An 18691-nucleotide genomic window follows, 5' to 3' on the forward strand; every position below is an offset into this window, starting at 1 on the left:
AATAGCTGATGAATTTTAATTCTAAACAAGCCAATCGATTAGAAATTTTTCTACAAATCTCATAACAACAAATACTAGCAAATCATAACTATCACCGATTACCTGCAAAAAGCGCTTTCCCTACACAGATTTCAAAATAGGATTCCATCCGGTCTCGCCGAACGGCGCTTATTCCATCACCGTGTGTGGTGGTGTCTGGTCGGTCGTCATCAGCAATGCTTTCGGCGCGTGGCGTTGCACATTGTTCTCCAGTACACAACGAAAAGCTGCCCGCAAGCAGCATCTATGCCAAGCGCGCCACCCTCGTTCCAAACAACAAACAGCTCGCCTGTCTCATTCGTGTTGAACACCTTAATAGCTCAGCATTACTCGGTCATCACGACAAATCCGCCCACCATAAATATGTTAAAGAGTATTTTCTGGACATTTATCAAGGTCATCAATGGGATGTCAGTTCCCATAAGTTTAAATCTAACATACCATGTATTTTTAATGCTACGTTGGGGGTGCAATTTAAAAAAAAAACAAAGTCTGCCGCCGCATGAAATTGGTCTGATGATGGATTTAAATTCTTGATACACCAATCGATAGGCAATTTGTCTACGAATCTGTTAAAATTAAGACTTTATCAATGTTCAAAAGGTCACTATTGAAAATTGCACGAATTTGTAACTGTTGCTATGATCATTAAAATTATCACCCATTGCCTGAGAAAAGCGCATTCCCGAACACAGATTTCAAAATCGAATCCCATCCGGTCCTGCCGATCGATCTTTATTCAAACACCGCGTGTGGTGGTGTCCGGTCGTTTTAAGCAGCAGCATCAGCAGTGCTTTTGGCGCGTGGCGTTGTACATTTTTCTGCAGGGCAGGATGTAACGGGTCGGGTGTTTTGGAACGAGGAATGCTTACAATCTTCACTTAAGCGCCAGGTAGATACTAGAATCTACCGTGAAGAAGCGAGGGACTCAAATAGACCCGTCCCGACTCTGAGACCTCATGGCGAGTTCAATCGTAACAACGAAAGGCGAGCAAAGCGGTTGTGAATTCTGAAAATCAAAACTTAACCAACAGGGGAAAGACTCATTCAAATCAGTAAGAGGGGTTTCTTTTGAAGGTTTGCCTCTGCTTACCTGCGGGAAGAATTTACAACGATCACGCGAAGTTAACCAATTAAACTCTTTCGTCACTCTTTCACGTGTTCGATCACTCACACGTGTACGGTGACGTCCATGCGAGTCGACCTCAATGAAGGGATCCGTCCTTCGCTCGGTCGTTCTGGATCCACAACCCGAGGGGTGTACCCTTTTTTGAAGGGATTGTTCCTTTCCAAATAGCTGTCGCTTGCCTGCGAAAGCGAAGCGTCCTCACACTTTTCACTACGGCTACCCTAGCCGGAAAAATATCACTATTTCAGCAAACGGCTGTTTTAACCACTAGACCTTTCTACATCCACTAGACACTACTGCTTATTTTAATCCTTGCCTTCACTAGATGAACTAACTTTGGCCGTGTCTTGAACCGAAGTTTATCATGTCAGAATTCGGGTCCCATTATATACACTCGGAAGAGTTTTTCCTGTGGCATAAACTCTACCTACCCGTCGTCATTCGACATTCCTCGTCTGACGTTTCTGACCGGTTCGAGTCCAGAGACTAGGAACGCGATTCGCTCGTGTGAAAATAGTAATTTTAATGGGGTTGTGTAGGACTGTATTTTAACCTTTTTTTTAATACTTGTAACCTTGTTACACTTGCCACGTTGACGATCCTCAGGGTTTCCGTAACGATCTAACATACCTCCAATTGCCCTAGCAGTTCTGTCTTAAGCCTTAGTTGTTCCCTTGTTCCAGTATTAGTACACAACGAAAGGCTCCCCGCAAGCAGCTCTCAAGAGCCTTCGATTCACCGAAGAAGGAGGAAAAAGCCGCACCGCTACTGATCGGATTCAGTTGCTCGTCGTGAGTCGCTGTGGACCATCTATGCCAAGCGCAACACCCACGTTCCAAACAACATACAGCTCGCTAGCCTCATGCGTGTTGAATTCATATTGATTGATCGTGAATATCTTATATTTTATTATATTATATTTTAGGAATATTCCTTAATAACTCTTTTGCGAAAGTTTGGTGGCCCTGAAAAGGGCCGTTTTGTTGGGCTGATGTTGTTGGGTTTGCTCTACTCTGTCGCCCTGGATGAGCTTTGGAATGATGTTGGTAGTTCGAAGACAGACAGCATCTCCCCTTCCAGCGTTCCCACACCCCAGTATAGTCCCCAAAATTAAGTGTAACTGTGATATTCTGGAAAGAAATTGTCTTCAAAACTAACTCTTTGTCGAATTATTAAAAGGGCCGTTTTGGTTGTGGTTTTGGAATGATGGTTATGCCGAGCATGGGTACCGGATGGCGATGACGATTTTGATGAGCGGTTTGCATGCCGGGCGCTTTGCTTCAACCACGAGTGCGGTGAACTCCGGGTAAATATTATTACCAATCAGTAGAACAGCGCTAGGTGGTATGATGTACCGGGAAATCCACTTGAGATGTCGAGAGGGTAGATGGTTGTTTTGGAGGTTGTGACGAGGACGATTTTGGAACGGAACGGGTTGTGCTCGATGATGCATCGTTCTTCTTCACACAGTCTGTGAAGACGAGTTCGATTATGAAATAAGTTTTGTAGAAATGCAATAAAAATGGAATCTATGGCTCTGCGAAGATTCAACTTTCGATATTCAAGTGTCGGAAAGGCATTAGAAAATTAATCGTTAAACTCTTTGTTGTGGCCCTGAAAAGGGCCATTTTTCCAACGCGCTCGGCGTAGTTGCCCTTGCGGAGCAGACGGTGAATACGACCGACTGAGAACTGCAGCAGCTGGGCATTCCATGACGGCGGCCCAGTATACCGGAGCACTGGCACCAACGCACTCGGCGTAGTTGCCCTTTTGCCCCCAGGCTCTGCTGCCGTTGCTCTGCTTCCACTGCTCTGGTACTGCTGCTCTGCTGCTCTGCTGCTGGGTCGACGATCGGATAGACAATGATGGAACGGGTGACCTTGTTGGACGCTTATATAGTAAAACAGAAAATATCAGAGGTGTCAGATACTCGCATCTGATGTCTCGGTTGGAGAAAGTATAAGAATATAAAAAAATCAATCGATTTTTACCATCTTTAGACAATGGTTTACTTTTAACCATTTTTCAATAGTTTACAGAATGAAATCAATAGTTTTGAAACATTCAGCAAATTGCTAGAAATATTTCCAATCGATTGATGCCATTATCTCGTAAATCTATCGAGAGACGGTTAAGTTATTATCGTTCAAAATCTTTTAATTTTTCGTAGCGCATCCAAAATGACTGTTTTCAATTTTGTACCCCCGTATGTTGCCGAAAGACGTTATCCAACGTCAAAAGTTAGGAGCAAATGAATGTAAATGAATGCACGAAATGAAAGCAAATGATTTTCCATGCCTGGCTACCACTAATGATATAGAGAATAAGTTATAGGGGAAATGTTGGCTTCGGCAATACCTTAACCTATTATCGTCAGGGGGTAAACAAAGTCCTAGAGCACTCAAATTTGGCCAATAGTTGCTCTGAAACACAATGTATCCACATGCCAAAATTGAGCTCTAAAGGACGTTGCCACGGGAGACTGGAAAGGTATGGGAAAGTGAGAGACTGACGTAGAGTTGGATTCAGGACGCCTACTATTTCAAACTGTTATACAGTCGACTTGTGATAGAGTCGCAAGCCCTATTTTGGAACCATCGGTTACACATTATTTCATTTGAATAGATTCATGCCGGTGGATTGTCGTAATGTAAAGGGCTCGGTTGTATAGTCCAACCGTTTTTGCTTACTGAGTAGGAGACCGTGGGTTTCATCCCAGCTCACTTTACATTACTGTGTTGATAGGCATTGGCATAGCTAGAAAATTTATCTGGAGGGGGCCTAAGGGCCTGCTGCACTTTTTTTTTTTAATTTTGCAAAACTACGGTTAAATAAAAACTCACTCAAATTGCGTCAAGGCAACTTATTTTTGAGTATATTTTTTTTTCTGTGACCAATAATATGACATTGAGGCTTGCTATTACTTTAATGGTGAAACAATAAATTTGATTATATTTATTCCATAACAACGATTGGGCTTTTTTTTTTGTTGGGGAGAGGAGTAAAACCACTGCGTCCATTATTTGAACTTTTGTGGCACCTGTGGGAGAGCCTTAAACGCTTACTGATTTTGAACAAGCAATGATCGTTTGTTCATGGTTTTTGTATTGAAATCAAAGTCCGGATCTTGTAAATTTTTATTTTCCTTTGGTTTGTTTTTTCCGTCGATCTTGTTTTCCGTGCTGAGCACCAATGCTACTGACGTGCCAGGAAGGCAGCTCCCACACCTGGACCCTACATATCGACCCATCAACTCATGAACCGGGGACCAACGGCTTTACTTCCCATCCGAAGGAAGGCGTGATCAGAGATGTTATGCCTCAGAACATCCCGGCGGCGCCGACTGGGATTGAACCCAGGCCTTCTGGGGTGAGAGGTTATCACGCTTACCACTACACCACCGGCGCCGTTGACGGATCTTGTAAATGTAAGCATCTCAAACTTAAGAAAATTCTCAGAGTTAGGTAATTTCATGAATTTTGTAACTAGCTTTTTTTTAATATTTCACCATCAGTCGAATCTCAGGCATAGGAACCATAATTAAACTCAGGAGTTTGAATTTTAGATTTTTTTTTAATTCTGGATGTTTCAAGGTAAAGTGCACACAGAATAAATTTAATACATTTAGGACGTAGGAAAATGTTCAAGATGCAAAATTTTTTGACGTAGGACTACGTTGGTGATATTTATACGGGGTACACTTTATGAAAACCAAAAATGGAACATGTAACGGAATTATGAAAGATTTTGAACGTTAATAACTCAGCTGCCCCTGGACCAATTTCAATAATTTTATCACCAATCGATCAGAAATATGTCTACGCATTGATAACAATGCTATTGGCTTTTGATTTTCAACAGGAAACTATTGAAAAATAAATGGGACATGTCAAGCATTGTCCAAAAGCGTCGAAATAACTAACAAATTCACCAATTACGTACATGCTTATGTTGCAGATGCACAATTCTGAACATTGTGAATGTCAAAATAAAAATTGTTTCGGGATCCCAATCCCATATGTTTTCAAGATTTTGTAGCAAATAAAAAAGGATATCTCTGATACAGATTTTAAGCATAAGTTCTTCGAATACAAATGTAAATAAAATTCAACGAATTTAGATCAATTGTCCTAATTATAAGACTAAGATAAAATTGCAAGATCCTTCCTAGACAGTCAATTCATAAAAATTCTAGTACATTTATATTAAAAACAAATGAGAATTTTAATAATTATAATATGTTTGACCTAATCAAAAGTTTCAAAATAAAATAAATTTAATGGATTTAAAAAAGTTTTCGATATCATAAACTTAGACAAGTTTTGAATCTCCTGGTCTTCAAAATTCGTAATTTAAGATCTTAGGAAACTAAGATAGATTCTGAGACTCACAGCATTTCTCGAAAGAAAAATTCTACGAGATAAGAAAGTAAGAAAAAATTTCGAAAAATCTTGAAATGTGGCAAAAATTGTGAATAATCAGTTTATAATTTAACTTCATCAGGGTTTTAAGAAACCGGATTTGGAATGTCATGATTCTGATATTTGAAGAGAAAAAAAAGTTATAAAAGTGATAAAAGTAATTTATCCAGAACAATTTTTACTCATGCATTGGACTAACTAACTTTCAGAGTTATATATAATCAAGATTTAACTATATTTCTAATCGAAAGGAATGAACTCGAAACTAGATAGTAGTTTAACTGATTTCTACAAAAGTTAGGATATTTTCAATATTTTAAATTTTGTTAGTTGTGGTTAAACCCATTTGGTATCAATTTATTATTTACACGTACTATCTACAGGTAAGAGCTTTTTCAGGTAATTTATTAAAAAAAATACACACAAAAAGCACGGAATTTTTTGTGTGCTAATCCATGCGAACTATCCTGCAGCTGAATTCCGGGCATACAATTCATCGAAAAGAAAGAAATTTATACATAATAGGTATATGCATAAATTGAAACTTCTGCCCGGATTTCAGCTGCTGGAGTGCAAATTTTCGACAATATGGCTAAATCACCAAGGCACGGGTCTTCCTTGTAAAGAATGTACAAATCTGACCATAAAATCAATATTCATCATTCAAGATTCCATCTGATTCCATTAGCTGGAAAACTTTTGAATACTTCCTGATCAACCTACAACCTACCAAATATCCAGTGAACTTTACTAATTAAATCATCGACTGTATGGAGATCTTTTGAATATTTTCTGTTGTCTAGAAAGGATATCTGAACGAATATTCTGTAACTCATGCAACGTTTACTGAACATCTACAAAACTTAAGTTTTACAAAATTTCCTCAACTTCTACGAAGTTCCCTGAATTTATTCCAAATTCCATATTTTTTTCCATCTCTCTTAATTTAACAAGGATCTCTGAACATCTTTGCACTTTTGGAAAGACAGCTAAGACATCCACAAATATTCTTGAACAATTAATTAATTTAGCTTTATTTAGGAGGCTTTCAGCCTTAGGCTGGTTCGCCTCCAAAAATTCTTGAACACCTATAAAGTCCTTGAAATTTAGTGAAGTTCCCAAAACCTCCAAGAAGTTCATGGAGCTTTTTTGGAGTAAGATCTCTGAAAAAACTGCAACGAAGTTCCCTAAACTGAAGCGAAAATAACTCAAGTTCTTAGAAGAGTATTGAACTATTTTTAGATCTTTTAATAAATTCCCTGATTTTTTTCAAAATTCCTTACAATTATAAGCAGCTACGAAATTCGAAAAACTTCTACAAAGTTTGCTGCACTTCTACGTTTCTTGCTGATTTTCCGCGAATATGAACGAAATTTCTTGAATTTTCACGTAATTTCTACAACTATTTTAAGTCTATGTGGGAGTGTGTTCAATCACTTCAAAAATCGTCTTGTCATAATCAAGTCAACTTATATTGGGTTCCTGGTCATTGCGGGATTGAGGGAAATGAGAGAGCTGATGCACTAGCAAGACTCGGATCTTCTCATAAGTTCATCGGGCCAGAGCCCTTTTCTGGCTTATCGGCTGCTTCTCTTAGAATGGAGCTGAAAGCGTGGGAATCTTCAGAAGTGGAGGAAACTGGAAGAACACTTCTATTGCTAGGCAGTCGAAGCGATTCATTAATCCAAACATTTCTGTGACCCACAAAATCCTGGAACTTTCTAAGAAAGATCTTAGTATATATGCAGGTCTTACAACAGGTCATTGTCCGAGCCGTTATCACTTGAAGCTGATTGGAAAACTTCAAGATGTTGTATGTCGCTTCTGTGGCATAGAAAAGGAAGACTCGGAACATTTGCTATGCCACTGTCCGGCAATTTTCAATAAAAGGCGTAAATTCTTCGAGAAGGGGCTGATTGAACCCTTTGACATTTGGAGAACAACTCCCAGTACAGCAGTGCACTTTATTCGAAGTATAATGCCATGCTGGGATAATGCTATTAGTCAAGCGATGGCGATCACTCCTAATAATAGTGATACGGCATCTTGATATAGCTTATAAAAGAAAAAAATGGGGAATATATCACAATGGATCAGAAAAATGGTCACAGTGATGGAAATACCTGACACAAAAAAAGTCTATGAGGCTTAAAAAACCTTAAATTATGTAAAGGTTCCTGATCAATACTGAGCTTCTCTAAAATAAAATAATGTTCCTTTAACTTCTAAGAAGCTCCTCAAATTTAAATTAATTATGTACTTCTACGCAGTTTTCAGAACTTTTCCAAGTTTCTTCCTTCCTTCCTTCCTTCCTACGATTTTTTTTTCTGAGGGTGTATGAAGTTCACAAAATTTCTACCAGGTTTAATTAATTTCTACGATCTTCCCTGAACTTCTATTTGAAGTTCTACTAAGTACCCACAAGTCAAAGAAAAATTCCTGGGCTCATGACCAATTTGTAGAGCCTGAAGACGTATTATTGCCATCGATTTGATATAATATAATTTCTCAAAATTGTTTCATCTAGTCCAAAACATAACAAAAGTAATCAACATAAAGGACTTTAAAAAAATCTTTGTTTATGGTCCAATTTTATTAATCACTGTTAAATAGTAGCATCGTACTTAACAAGCTTGACAAAATACCGGTGAGTCAAAAGAAACACCAACAATTCTGGAGGGGGCCTCCTGGCACCCCCATTTGCTACGCCAATTTTGATAGGGTCGCATCGCCTACCAGGCATCAAAAGATCGCAAGTCTTATTCGCGTCAATATCGGAACTAAATTCACTATATCAAAACTACGGTCGCATCACTTATCAAGGTGAATCCAGATCCAACGAACCTAACCTACTAACAAAATCTCCCTCCTGTAACCTTTGTGCGGACGCACAGGTAAGCACGGTCCTCAAAACAACAAAGGCTATTCTAATAACTTTATTTGTCGGATGCTTCACACTCAGCTTTGATTTACTACCAAAATGTCGGTGGTATGAACTCCAGTGCCAAGGAATTCCTGCTAGCCAGTTCGGACGTTGTTGTATTGACAGAGGCATGACTCGATGGACGCACCATTAGCATTATAAGCTCTTCAGCTGATCATTATCAGGTCTTCCGTTGCGACCGAAATGCAACCAACAGCCGCATCCCACTCCAAACTCAAAATAAGAATGATCGAGAACGCTCTGTAGGATTGCATCGAACAGATCTGGATTAATGTAAAACTCCTTTCATTTATTTAACGTTGGTCTCTGTTCCTCAATCTAATGCCAATCACCGACGGACATCGATTGCCATCCATTGACGGCAATCGAATGTGCAGGAAGGTAACCTTCATACCTGCATAGGATATCGCACACAGCGAATGAGAACGAACCCAAATTTGAGTTTAGTTATTTTATAAATCACAAAGTGCAGGAACTCAGTGATGTGTCAATTTGCCTCATGTTTTTCTAGATTTTTCCACGTTTGTCCAGGAAAAACTTCCCAAATATGAGAAAAGAAGAGATTGGATTCTCTCAGTCTATTGGCACTACTCCTAGACTGAGTAAAATTTTCGTCAAATTTCCTCATTTTCCGGCAGATTTTTAAGGTTATTCCACAGGAAACCATGAGGAAAATTTACTCATCGCTGCGCTGTTCCTGCAGTTTTGGCGATTATGAGTGAACTAAACTCAAATGTGGGTCGTTATCATTCGCCGTGCAGTCGGCTATGACCGTTCTCGAAAAAAAAAACTTCTGCAGTTGATGAAGTGATTATTCTTGGAGATTACATTACTGATGGCCCATAGCACCACTGAACCGCAGGACACTTGATTGAGTTGGTGAGTAAACATTCACACCCAACGCCAAGCAGGGAGAGCATTCCAACCTTCTTTGTTTGGGCATCGTGAACAACTTTGCTGAGAAATGGAGACGCATCATCCCCCATCAAACGGTTTGGCCTACCCGCCATCAATCACAGCGAGCAGGAAAACAACTAAACAACGGTAATTGAATCATGATCAGAGTCAACGATTTTCGGTTTATTTTTGGTTGACTCGTAATTACATACCGCTTTATTGTAAGTGGAAGAAGGGAAGTTCATCTTCTAGCCGAGTGACTATTACCACACCATGTTCGGGGTCGTCGTCGTCGTCGTCGTCATCATCATCATCATCAGAAGTTATAGATAGAAGAACAGGGATCTATTCACCAGTAACTGAAGCTGTCGAAGCTCATAGAACAAGGAGGGGGAAGCTATCGCTGTGCTGTAAATTTGATTATCACGTACCTACCCACCTACAAAGCACACGCAACATCAGACTGATGGAGGACGAGGAAGGCTGTCAAGCTAGAAAATGCTGTATAGTGACGACGGATGTCGATGGTAAAGCAGCAGGAGGAGCTGTGTGCGCTGATGGTTGTTTAATACGGTGGCGGTTTGTTTTTGGATAAGCAGCATATCGGCTTTAGGCCTTTTAATAGCCTCTTGTTTGCTCTTTTGGAACGTGTTTTGCTCCATTTTCCAGCGATGTATATGGAGGAACTTGAGATTATGTATCGACTTGGGTGGGGAAAGTGTCGAACAGCAATTAGGTGACGATGTTATTTGAGTCATTCGTGTAAATTATGTAAATCGTTGACAGTGAGCAAGACAGAGCTGATCCTTCAAAAATAAAGCTTGCTCTTTTATCAGATGTAATCTGCCCCATTAGGATCGTTTCTCCGTCCGTTACAGCAAACCGTATTTTTAGATCAAACACTGCAGATCCACATTTTACGTTGACCGAAATTGAAAGTATGCAAATTGACCTTCTACCCTGGAGACCGGGTTAGCCAGCAGCGTTTAACCCGGGTAATACTCTTTCCTCCTCCCGTCCCTGAATGAATACACATACGAACCAAACCAGAACGACACTCCTGGAGAAAGCGAAAAAGGATGAAAAGCAAACATTATTATTATAACGCTCGGCCGGGGACCCACTCTCAACTTTTATCTCTTCATACACAGTCAGTAGTCTGAGTGCCCATTGCCGTTGTCGTCGTCCTCGTCGTCCGGCATAAATGGAGCTCAAATATGCTAATGCTTCTATTTGTTTTCCATTCTCTCCACTTCCATGACAATACAATATTCAACTCGATGAAAACCAGGCTCCAAGTCCCGCCATGTCGCGGATGGGATGGGCCCTGCGGACGCTCCTAGTATCGGACAATACCAGCTGCCTCAAGGATCGGAAGGTAAGTTTCCTGTTACCTTATAACCGTGAGAAGAAAAAAGAACCAGGCATGAAAATCCAAATTTATTGCCGGATTTGATTACGAAAAGCTCCTTTCGGAAAGGGGATTTTGCAGCAACCGTACTGGTTAAAGTAATGGTGAAATTCAATTTAGAACGATACGGATGGAAGGTGAAAAATTCAATGTTAAATATTCATAACGGAATAAAAATTGAGAAGGGAAAAAGGAAGACGGAAATATTGGAGACAGGTAAAATAAGAAATGGGAACAGTAAGAAATAGTAAATAATATAAAAAGGGAAGTTGAAGATAAGAAAACAAAATTACCAAAAAACATATACGAATCATAACGGAGCCTTGCACATATTAGAAATGAAAAAAAAACCCAATAATAAAGTGTAACACTAGAAAAAGATTTAATAAGACAATAGTGTCCAATTGTCCAATTGTCCAATTGTCCAACTGTCCAATTGTCCAATTGTCGAAATTATCCAATTGTAAATTGTCCACTTATAAACTGTCAAATTGAGCAATTGTCAAGTTGTCCCATTTTCAAATCATCGAATTGCGCAATTCACTAATTAATGAATTTCCCAATTGATCAATTGTTCAGTGACAAATGAACCTATGAACCAGTTGACCAACTGAATATTGTAAATTGACGAATTGAAAATTGACCACACAACCAATTAGCCAATTGACAATTGACCAAATGTGCAGTTGTCCAATTATTCAATAGTCCAACCAATTGTACAATTCACTAATTATGCAATAGACTTATTGTCCAATTGACCAATTGACCAATTGACCAATCGACCAATTGACAAATTTTCAAAATGACCAGATAATCAGATAACTATTTGCCCAAATACCCAATTGCCAAATGGATCAATTGAAAAATTAACAAACTATGAATTTAAAATCGACCAATTGTTTAACTGTCAAACTGAGGGGACGACCCCGAGGTTTGGTTAACATCTATACCTCTCACGCCATAGTCACGAGTTCAACTCTCACCCCCGGACAAGTTTTCAAGTGACTGCCCTATTGATTAATTGACCAATTTACATACAGTCCAATTGACCAAGTGACCAATAAACCAGTTGACCAATTCACCTACTGAAATTTATAAATTGGCAACATTACCAACTGAAGACTAACGAATTGACCAATCGACCAATTGCTTAGTTGATTCGTTACCAAACTGATCGATTGCTCAACTGACTAATTGACCTAACGACCTATTAAAAATTGACCAAATGTATAATTGCCCAACTGAAAATTAACAAATTGATCATCAATTGACCAATTTCCCTAATGCTCAAATACCCAATGCCCAAACGATCCTAATGGACCAATTGACCAAGTAACCAATTGGATATATTTCTTTAGGATTTCCAAAGATTTAAGTAAACTAAATGAGAAAAATCTATACAACTCTTTAATAAGGAAAATCCCAAAGGCTTTGTAGCCATGAACCAATTGAAAATTGACCAATTGGAAATTGACAAATTCAAAATCAACCAATTGAAAATTCAGCAATTGAACATTTACCAATTGAAAATATACCAATTTAAAATAAACCAATATAAAATTTACCAATTGAAAGCTAACCATTAGAAAATTGACCGATTGAAAATTGACCAATTGAAAATTGACCAATTGAAAATCGACCAATTGAAAATTGACCAATTGAAAACTGACCGATTGAAAATTGACCAAATTGACCAATTGAAAATTGACTAATTTAAAATTGACCAATTGAAAATTAACCAATTGAAAATTGACCAATTGAAAATTGACCAATTGAAAATTGACCAATTGAAAATTGACCAATTGATAACTGACCAATTGAAAATTGACCAATTGAAAATTAACCAATTCAAAATTGACCAATTAAAGATTGACCAATTGAAAATTGACCAATTGAAAATTGACCAAATGAAAATTGACCAATTGAAAACTGACCAATTGAAAATTGACTAATTGAAAATTGACCAATTGAAAATTGACCAATCGAAAATTGACCAATTGATAATTGACCAATTGATAATTGACCACTTGAAAATTGACCAATTGAAAATTGACCTACTGAAAATTGACCAATTGAAAATTGACCAATGGAAAACTGACCAATTGAAAATTGACCAATTGAAAATTGACCAATTGAAAATTGACCACTTGAAAATTGACCAATTGAAAATTGACCAATTCAAAATTGACCAATTAAAGATTGACCAATTGAAAATTGACCAATTGATAATTGATCAATTGAAAATTGACCAATTGAAAATTGACCAATTAAAAATTGACCAATTGAAAATTAACCAATTGCAAATTGACCAATTGAAAATTGACCAATTGAAAATTGACCAATTGAAAATTGACCAATTGAAAATTGACCAATTGAAGATTGACCAATTGAAGATTGACCGTTTGAAAATTGACCAATTGAAAATTGTCAAATTGAAAATTGAACAATTGAAAATCGACCAATTGATAACTGACCAATTGAAAATTGACCAATTGAAAATATACCGATTGATAATTGACCATTCGAAAATTGACCAATTTAAACTTGACCAATTGAAAACTGACCAATTGAAAATTGACTAATTGAAAATTGATCAATTGAAAATTGACCAATAGAAAACTGGCCAACTGAAAATTGACCAATTGAAAATTCACTAATTGAAAATTGACCAATTGCAAATTGACCAATTGAAAATTGACCAATTGAAGATTGACCAATTGAAGATTGACCGATTGAAAATTAACCAATTGAAAATTGTCAAATTGAAAATTGACCAATTGAAAATTGACCAACTGAAAATTGACCAATTGACCAATTGAAAATTGACTAATTGAAGATTGACGAATTGAAGATTGACCGATTGAAAATTTACCGATTAAAAATTGACCGATTGAAAATCGACCAATTGAAAATTGACAAATTTAAAATTCCCAATTAAATAATGACCAATTGGAAATTGACCAATTGAAACTTGACCAATTGAAAACTGACCAATTGAAAATTGACCAATTGAAAATTAACCAATTGAAAATTGTCCAATTGAAAATTGAACAATTGAAAATCGACCAATTGAAAATTAGCCAATTGAAAATTAGCCAATTGAAAATAAGCCAATTGAAAATTAGCCAATTGAAAATTATCCAATTGAAAATTGATCAATTTGAAATTAACCATTTGAAAATTGACCGATTGAAAATCGACCAATTGAAAATCGACCAATTGAAAATCGATCAATTGAAAATTGACCAATTGAAAATTGACCGATTTAAAATTTACCAAGTAAAAAATGACTAATTGAAAATTGACCAACATGTATTGACCAATTGAAAATCAACCAATTGAAAATTTTCGAATTGAAAATTGAACAATTAAAAATCGACCAATTGAAAATTGACCGATTGAAAATCGACCATTCGAAAATTTACCAATTTAAACTTGACCAATTGAAAACTGACCCATTGAAAATTTACCAATTGAAAATTGACCAATTGAAAATTGACCAATTAAAAATTGACCAATTGAAAATTGACCAATTGAAAATTGACCAATTGAAAATTGACCAATTGAAAATCGACCAATTGAAAATTGACCAATTGAAAATTGACCTATTGAAAAATGGCCATTCGAAAATTTACCAATTGAAAATTGACCAATTGAAAATTGACCAATTGAAAATTGACCAATTGAAAATTGACCAATTGAAAATTGACCAATTGAAAATTGACCAATTGAAAATTGACCAATTGAAAATTGACCAATTGAAAATTGACCAATTGAAAATTGACCAATTGAAAATTGACCAATTGAAAATTGACCAATTGAAAATTGACCAATTGAAAATTGACCAATTGAAAATTGACCAATTGAAAATTGACCAATTGAAAATTGACCAATTGAAAATCGACCAATTGAAAATTGACCAATTGAAAATTGACCAATTGAAAATTGACCAATTGAAAATTGACCAATTGAAAATTGACCAATTGAAAATTGACCAATTGAAAATTGACCAATCGAAAATTGACCAATTGAAAATTGACCAATTGAAAATTGACCAATTGAAAACTGACCAATTGAAAATTGACCAATTGAAAATTGACCAATTGAAAATTGACCAATTGAAAATTGACCAATTGAAAATTGACCAATTGAAAATTGACCAATTGAAAATTGACCAATTGAAAATAGACCAATTGAAAATTGACCAATTGAAAATTGACCAATTGAAAATTGACCAATTGAAAATTGACCAATTGAAAATTGACCAATTGAAAATTAGCCAATTGAAAATTGTAGAGATGAACTAGCTTATTGCTAAAAATCTCTTAAATGAAGATAAAAAAAAATTAAAATTTATCAATTTGAAATTAACCATTTGAAAATTGACCAACTGAAAATTGACTAATTGAAAATCGATCAATTGAAAATTGACCATTTGAAAATTGACCAATTGAAAATTGACCAATTGAAAATTGACCAATTGAAAATTGACCATTTGAAAATTAACCAATTTAAAATTGACCAATTGAATATTGACCAATGGAAAATTTACCAATTGAAAATTTACCAAGTGAAAATTTACTAGTTTAAAATAGACCAATCGTAAACTGACATACATAAATGTTCTGATTTTGGTGACACACAATTTTCTACTTTTCACCTTTTCAAAATCATATCAGTCGTCTGGTCACATCCAAAGTTACAGAACTATCCGTAAAACCTTTGTGAAATATTCACAATCAAATTAAAGTTGACAGCATCGTGTTGCTAATATTGAATCCACCCTGTATTCATAATAACCAATTGACAAGACAATAAAATTGATTTTTTTAACCTGAGAATTCAATGTCTCATGTTTAATAATATTTAATGCAAAAACTCCATTTAATTTCCCTCCAAAACGACTTCCAGGAAAAATAATCATTCCTGTTCTTAATTTCAATTAAATCCTTGATTTATGTTTTCCTCCACAGGTGGGCGGCAAGTTTATTCGCAAGTGCGCCCCCGGTACGGAGCTGGTCGACTGGCTGCAGAATCTGTCCCCCATCGTGCACACCCGAACGCAAGCGGCCGGCATGTGGCAAGCCCTGATGGAGGAAGGCGTCCTCAGTCATGGTAATTTATATTATTGTAGCTCTGTTCTGAATATTCATAACTTTCGCGCTAGCGTAGCGACAACAAAGACCTACCTACCTGAGTGCGTTCTTACTCCCCTTGAGTTATGCAATAAACGAGCACGAGATGAAAGATGGGAATGTTCCATGCATTTAGTTTGGATTTTACTCTAAATAATTACCATTATTGTATTCTTCTTTATCCTTGAAAAAATCAGTGGCAAAAGAGCAACCCTTCAAGGACAAGTGCTTTCTGTATCGGTTCAAAGTGGACGAAGACGGCACGGCTGGTGGGTCACCTTCCTCCGACGATGTCAGCCAAGCGAACGACCACATTCGAGAAGCCTTACCCGGACTGCTGCACCGAGGTCCGGACGCAACGCTTAGGATGATTCTTCGAAAACCGTAAGTACAATACGGTGCCATAAAATCGTGTTCGAAGCAAGGTTGCAAATGCTCATTTCCCCTTAGATACATGATTCTAAAGATGTTATGAACATATGTTTTACTTGTTAGGTACATGGAGTGGTTGCAAAATATGTGTTTGACATATAGAACCTTTCAATGTTGTTTTCTAAGAGTCCCACGGTCCATGAGGATTGCAAAGAAAATGGGACAGTTATGCGTATAATGGCAGTGAGTGAGTAAAAATTGATAAAATCGCTGATTACGACTCTCATGAAGTGAAACTGACAGGCTTTATGTATCAAACACATTCAAATAAGATCATAACATTCAATGATTTCATAATCCGTAAAAAATATGCTTTTATCTGAAATGAGTATTGCAACCTCGGATCGAAAGATTCCATTCCAAAGGAATTAATTGAAGTCATTACAAATTTAGTGCACATAAAATCATTCCTAGCGTTGGTTGGATGGATGGCCGTCCATCAGCTGCTGCAAGAGAGCAAAATTTCCCAGAAATTAAGTATTCGTACAACTCATTAAAACTTACGGCTCTCGTCCCACCCCTTTCTATATTGTCCTGTCATTGGCGTTAGAACACTCACTGCAATGCAAACCAAACTGATCCCTTCGTAAAACTGCGTGCAGAGAGGTGTCCACAATTCAATCTGCCTCATTTGAATCTCTTATTTCCTATTCAGCAAAGTACCTACTTAAAAGTTTGAAAATCAAAACCATGAAATGAGATTCATGATCCCGGGAAAAAAATCTGAATATCAAAACTATAAATCACATCTGGAAAAAAAAAGTAAATTGTAAAAATCCAAGTGGGAGAAAATGAGTTAACAACGTACATGAGAAAAATATGTCCATTAAGGACTACACACATGATTGAAAAGAACCAAACAAAGAGCTAAATAAACCAAAACGTAAGAAATTTAAATAAATCAAATTGAGAAAATACAAAAGAAAAAAAGAACAGCAAGCAAAAAAATAGCAAACAGAAATCTACGATTAGAATAACAATGATATTTTCAACACCCCTAAACATCCCTTCCAAGCATAAACTATCCAAGTATTTCGCAACTCCTCAACCCCCATGATTCAACCTTACTATCATTACTGCAATAAACGTTCCACAACAACTTTCTTCTCTTCCTATCCCCCCATCCCTGCAATCACCAACCAAGTGCCTTCCCCCCCAAACCACGGAGAACTTGACAGAAGGACCGGAAAACCCAGTCTTTTACGAGGTCATCGTTTTTGTCGGTGACATAATTTTTATTACTTTCCTCCGAGAACCCACAAAGATCTTCATTCTCCATTTTTCCCGTTTTTCCCAGCCAGCTGCTGGATAGAAATGCTTTATGTTTCAATTATTACGCCCTCAACTCCCTTGAAACGAGGACTTTCCACCGCAGTTATCAGTGGGAACCGAGATAACGACACCACTCCCCCATAATTTTCCGCTGCGGGTGCAATTTTCCCAGCTCTTGTTGGTGGTGACGTATGTTTCGTCGAGTCCTATTTATCGGCGTCAACTACCAACACCGTGACAATAAGGAGCTCCGAAGATTAATGATAGTGCGGTTTACCACTGCCATTGCATTTGCGGGCGGCAACAATTTGTTGTTGTTCGTGGGGTGCTTGAGTGTTAACAAGTTTTAAAATTTATTAACCATTTGGAACGACCGTTGGCGAAATCTTCGCTGTGGAACTCATAAATTATTCATTAGACCCAGACAGTTGATAGTAATTCACGGTGCCATTTTCAGGGTGTGGGTCTACATTTGCACTGGGGAAAGTTTCGCAAACATAGTTCCTCTCGCTAGGATGCCTTTTCTGGATGATTCGTTAAGTTTTCGTTTCGCTTTGTCAGCATAGTTGTCGGTAAATAACCGTTCCTCAAACTCTAATGGAAACGGAATGACGCTGCTTTCGTGGAAACTAATTGCAAAGAAAAGCAGAAGCTCGCGAAATTACTTGCTGTTTGCTAACTGAAAAGTTTGAGTTTGAGCTTCGGAAACACGTTTCTCGTGGGGGAGTTTATTGCCCAATGCTGCTGGTTGGCCTTACGGCTCAAATCGGTAATCAAAGTGGCTATTTATTTGAAAATCTGATGGAAAAGGGAAGTTTGCGTTCGGATGGGAATGTTTTGCTAAGTTTCGAAGCGATTTGAAATTAAAGTGGTGGATGAAAACACAATTAAAATGCGAAGCACCACTTTGATTGTCGCAGGATTTGGCAGATGAAAAGTTAGGATATTTTAATGAATTGAATTTTGATCGCATTTTTAAAACGAAAGTCAAACGAGGATAAGTTAAATACC

General features: G+C 37.2%; 1 protein-coding gene across 4 annotated transcripts in view; it reads left to right on the plus strand.

The window, feature by feature from the left end:
• Epac (Exchange protein directly activated by cAMP) overlaps positions 1 to 18691 on the plus strand; it is a 541224-nt gene that overhangs the window by 398526 nt on the left and 124007 nt on the right. For all 4 annotated transcript variants that reach the window (XM_065217278.1, XM_065217279.1, XM_065217281.1 and 1 more), the window contains 3 exons: positions 10722 to 10808; positions 15815 to 15956; positions 16174 to 16360. In XM_065217278.1, coding sequence (XP_065073350.1) covers positions 10722 to 10808; positions 15815 to 15956; positions 16174 to 16360 — 416 coding nt within the window. The remainder of the gene's footprint in view (positions 1 to 10721; positions 10809 to 15814; positions 15957 to 16173; positions 16361 to 18691) is intronic.

This window comes from Ochlerotatus camptorhynchus, unplaced genomic scaffold (genome assembly GCF_037179485.1).
Source record: "Ochlerotatus camptorhynchus isolate MF236.1 unplaced genomic scaffold, CSIRO-AGI_Acam_v1.1 ptg000071l, whole genome shotgun sequence".
NCBI classification, from domain to species: Eukaryota; Metazoa; Arthropoda; class Insecta; order Diptera; family Culicidae; genus Ochlerotatus; species Ochlerotatus camptorhynchus.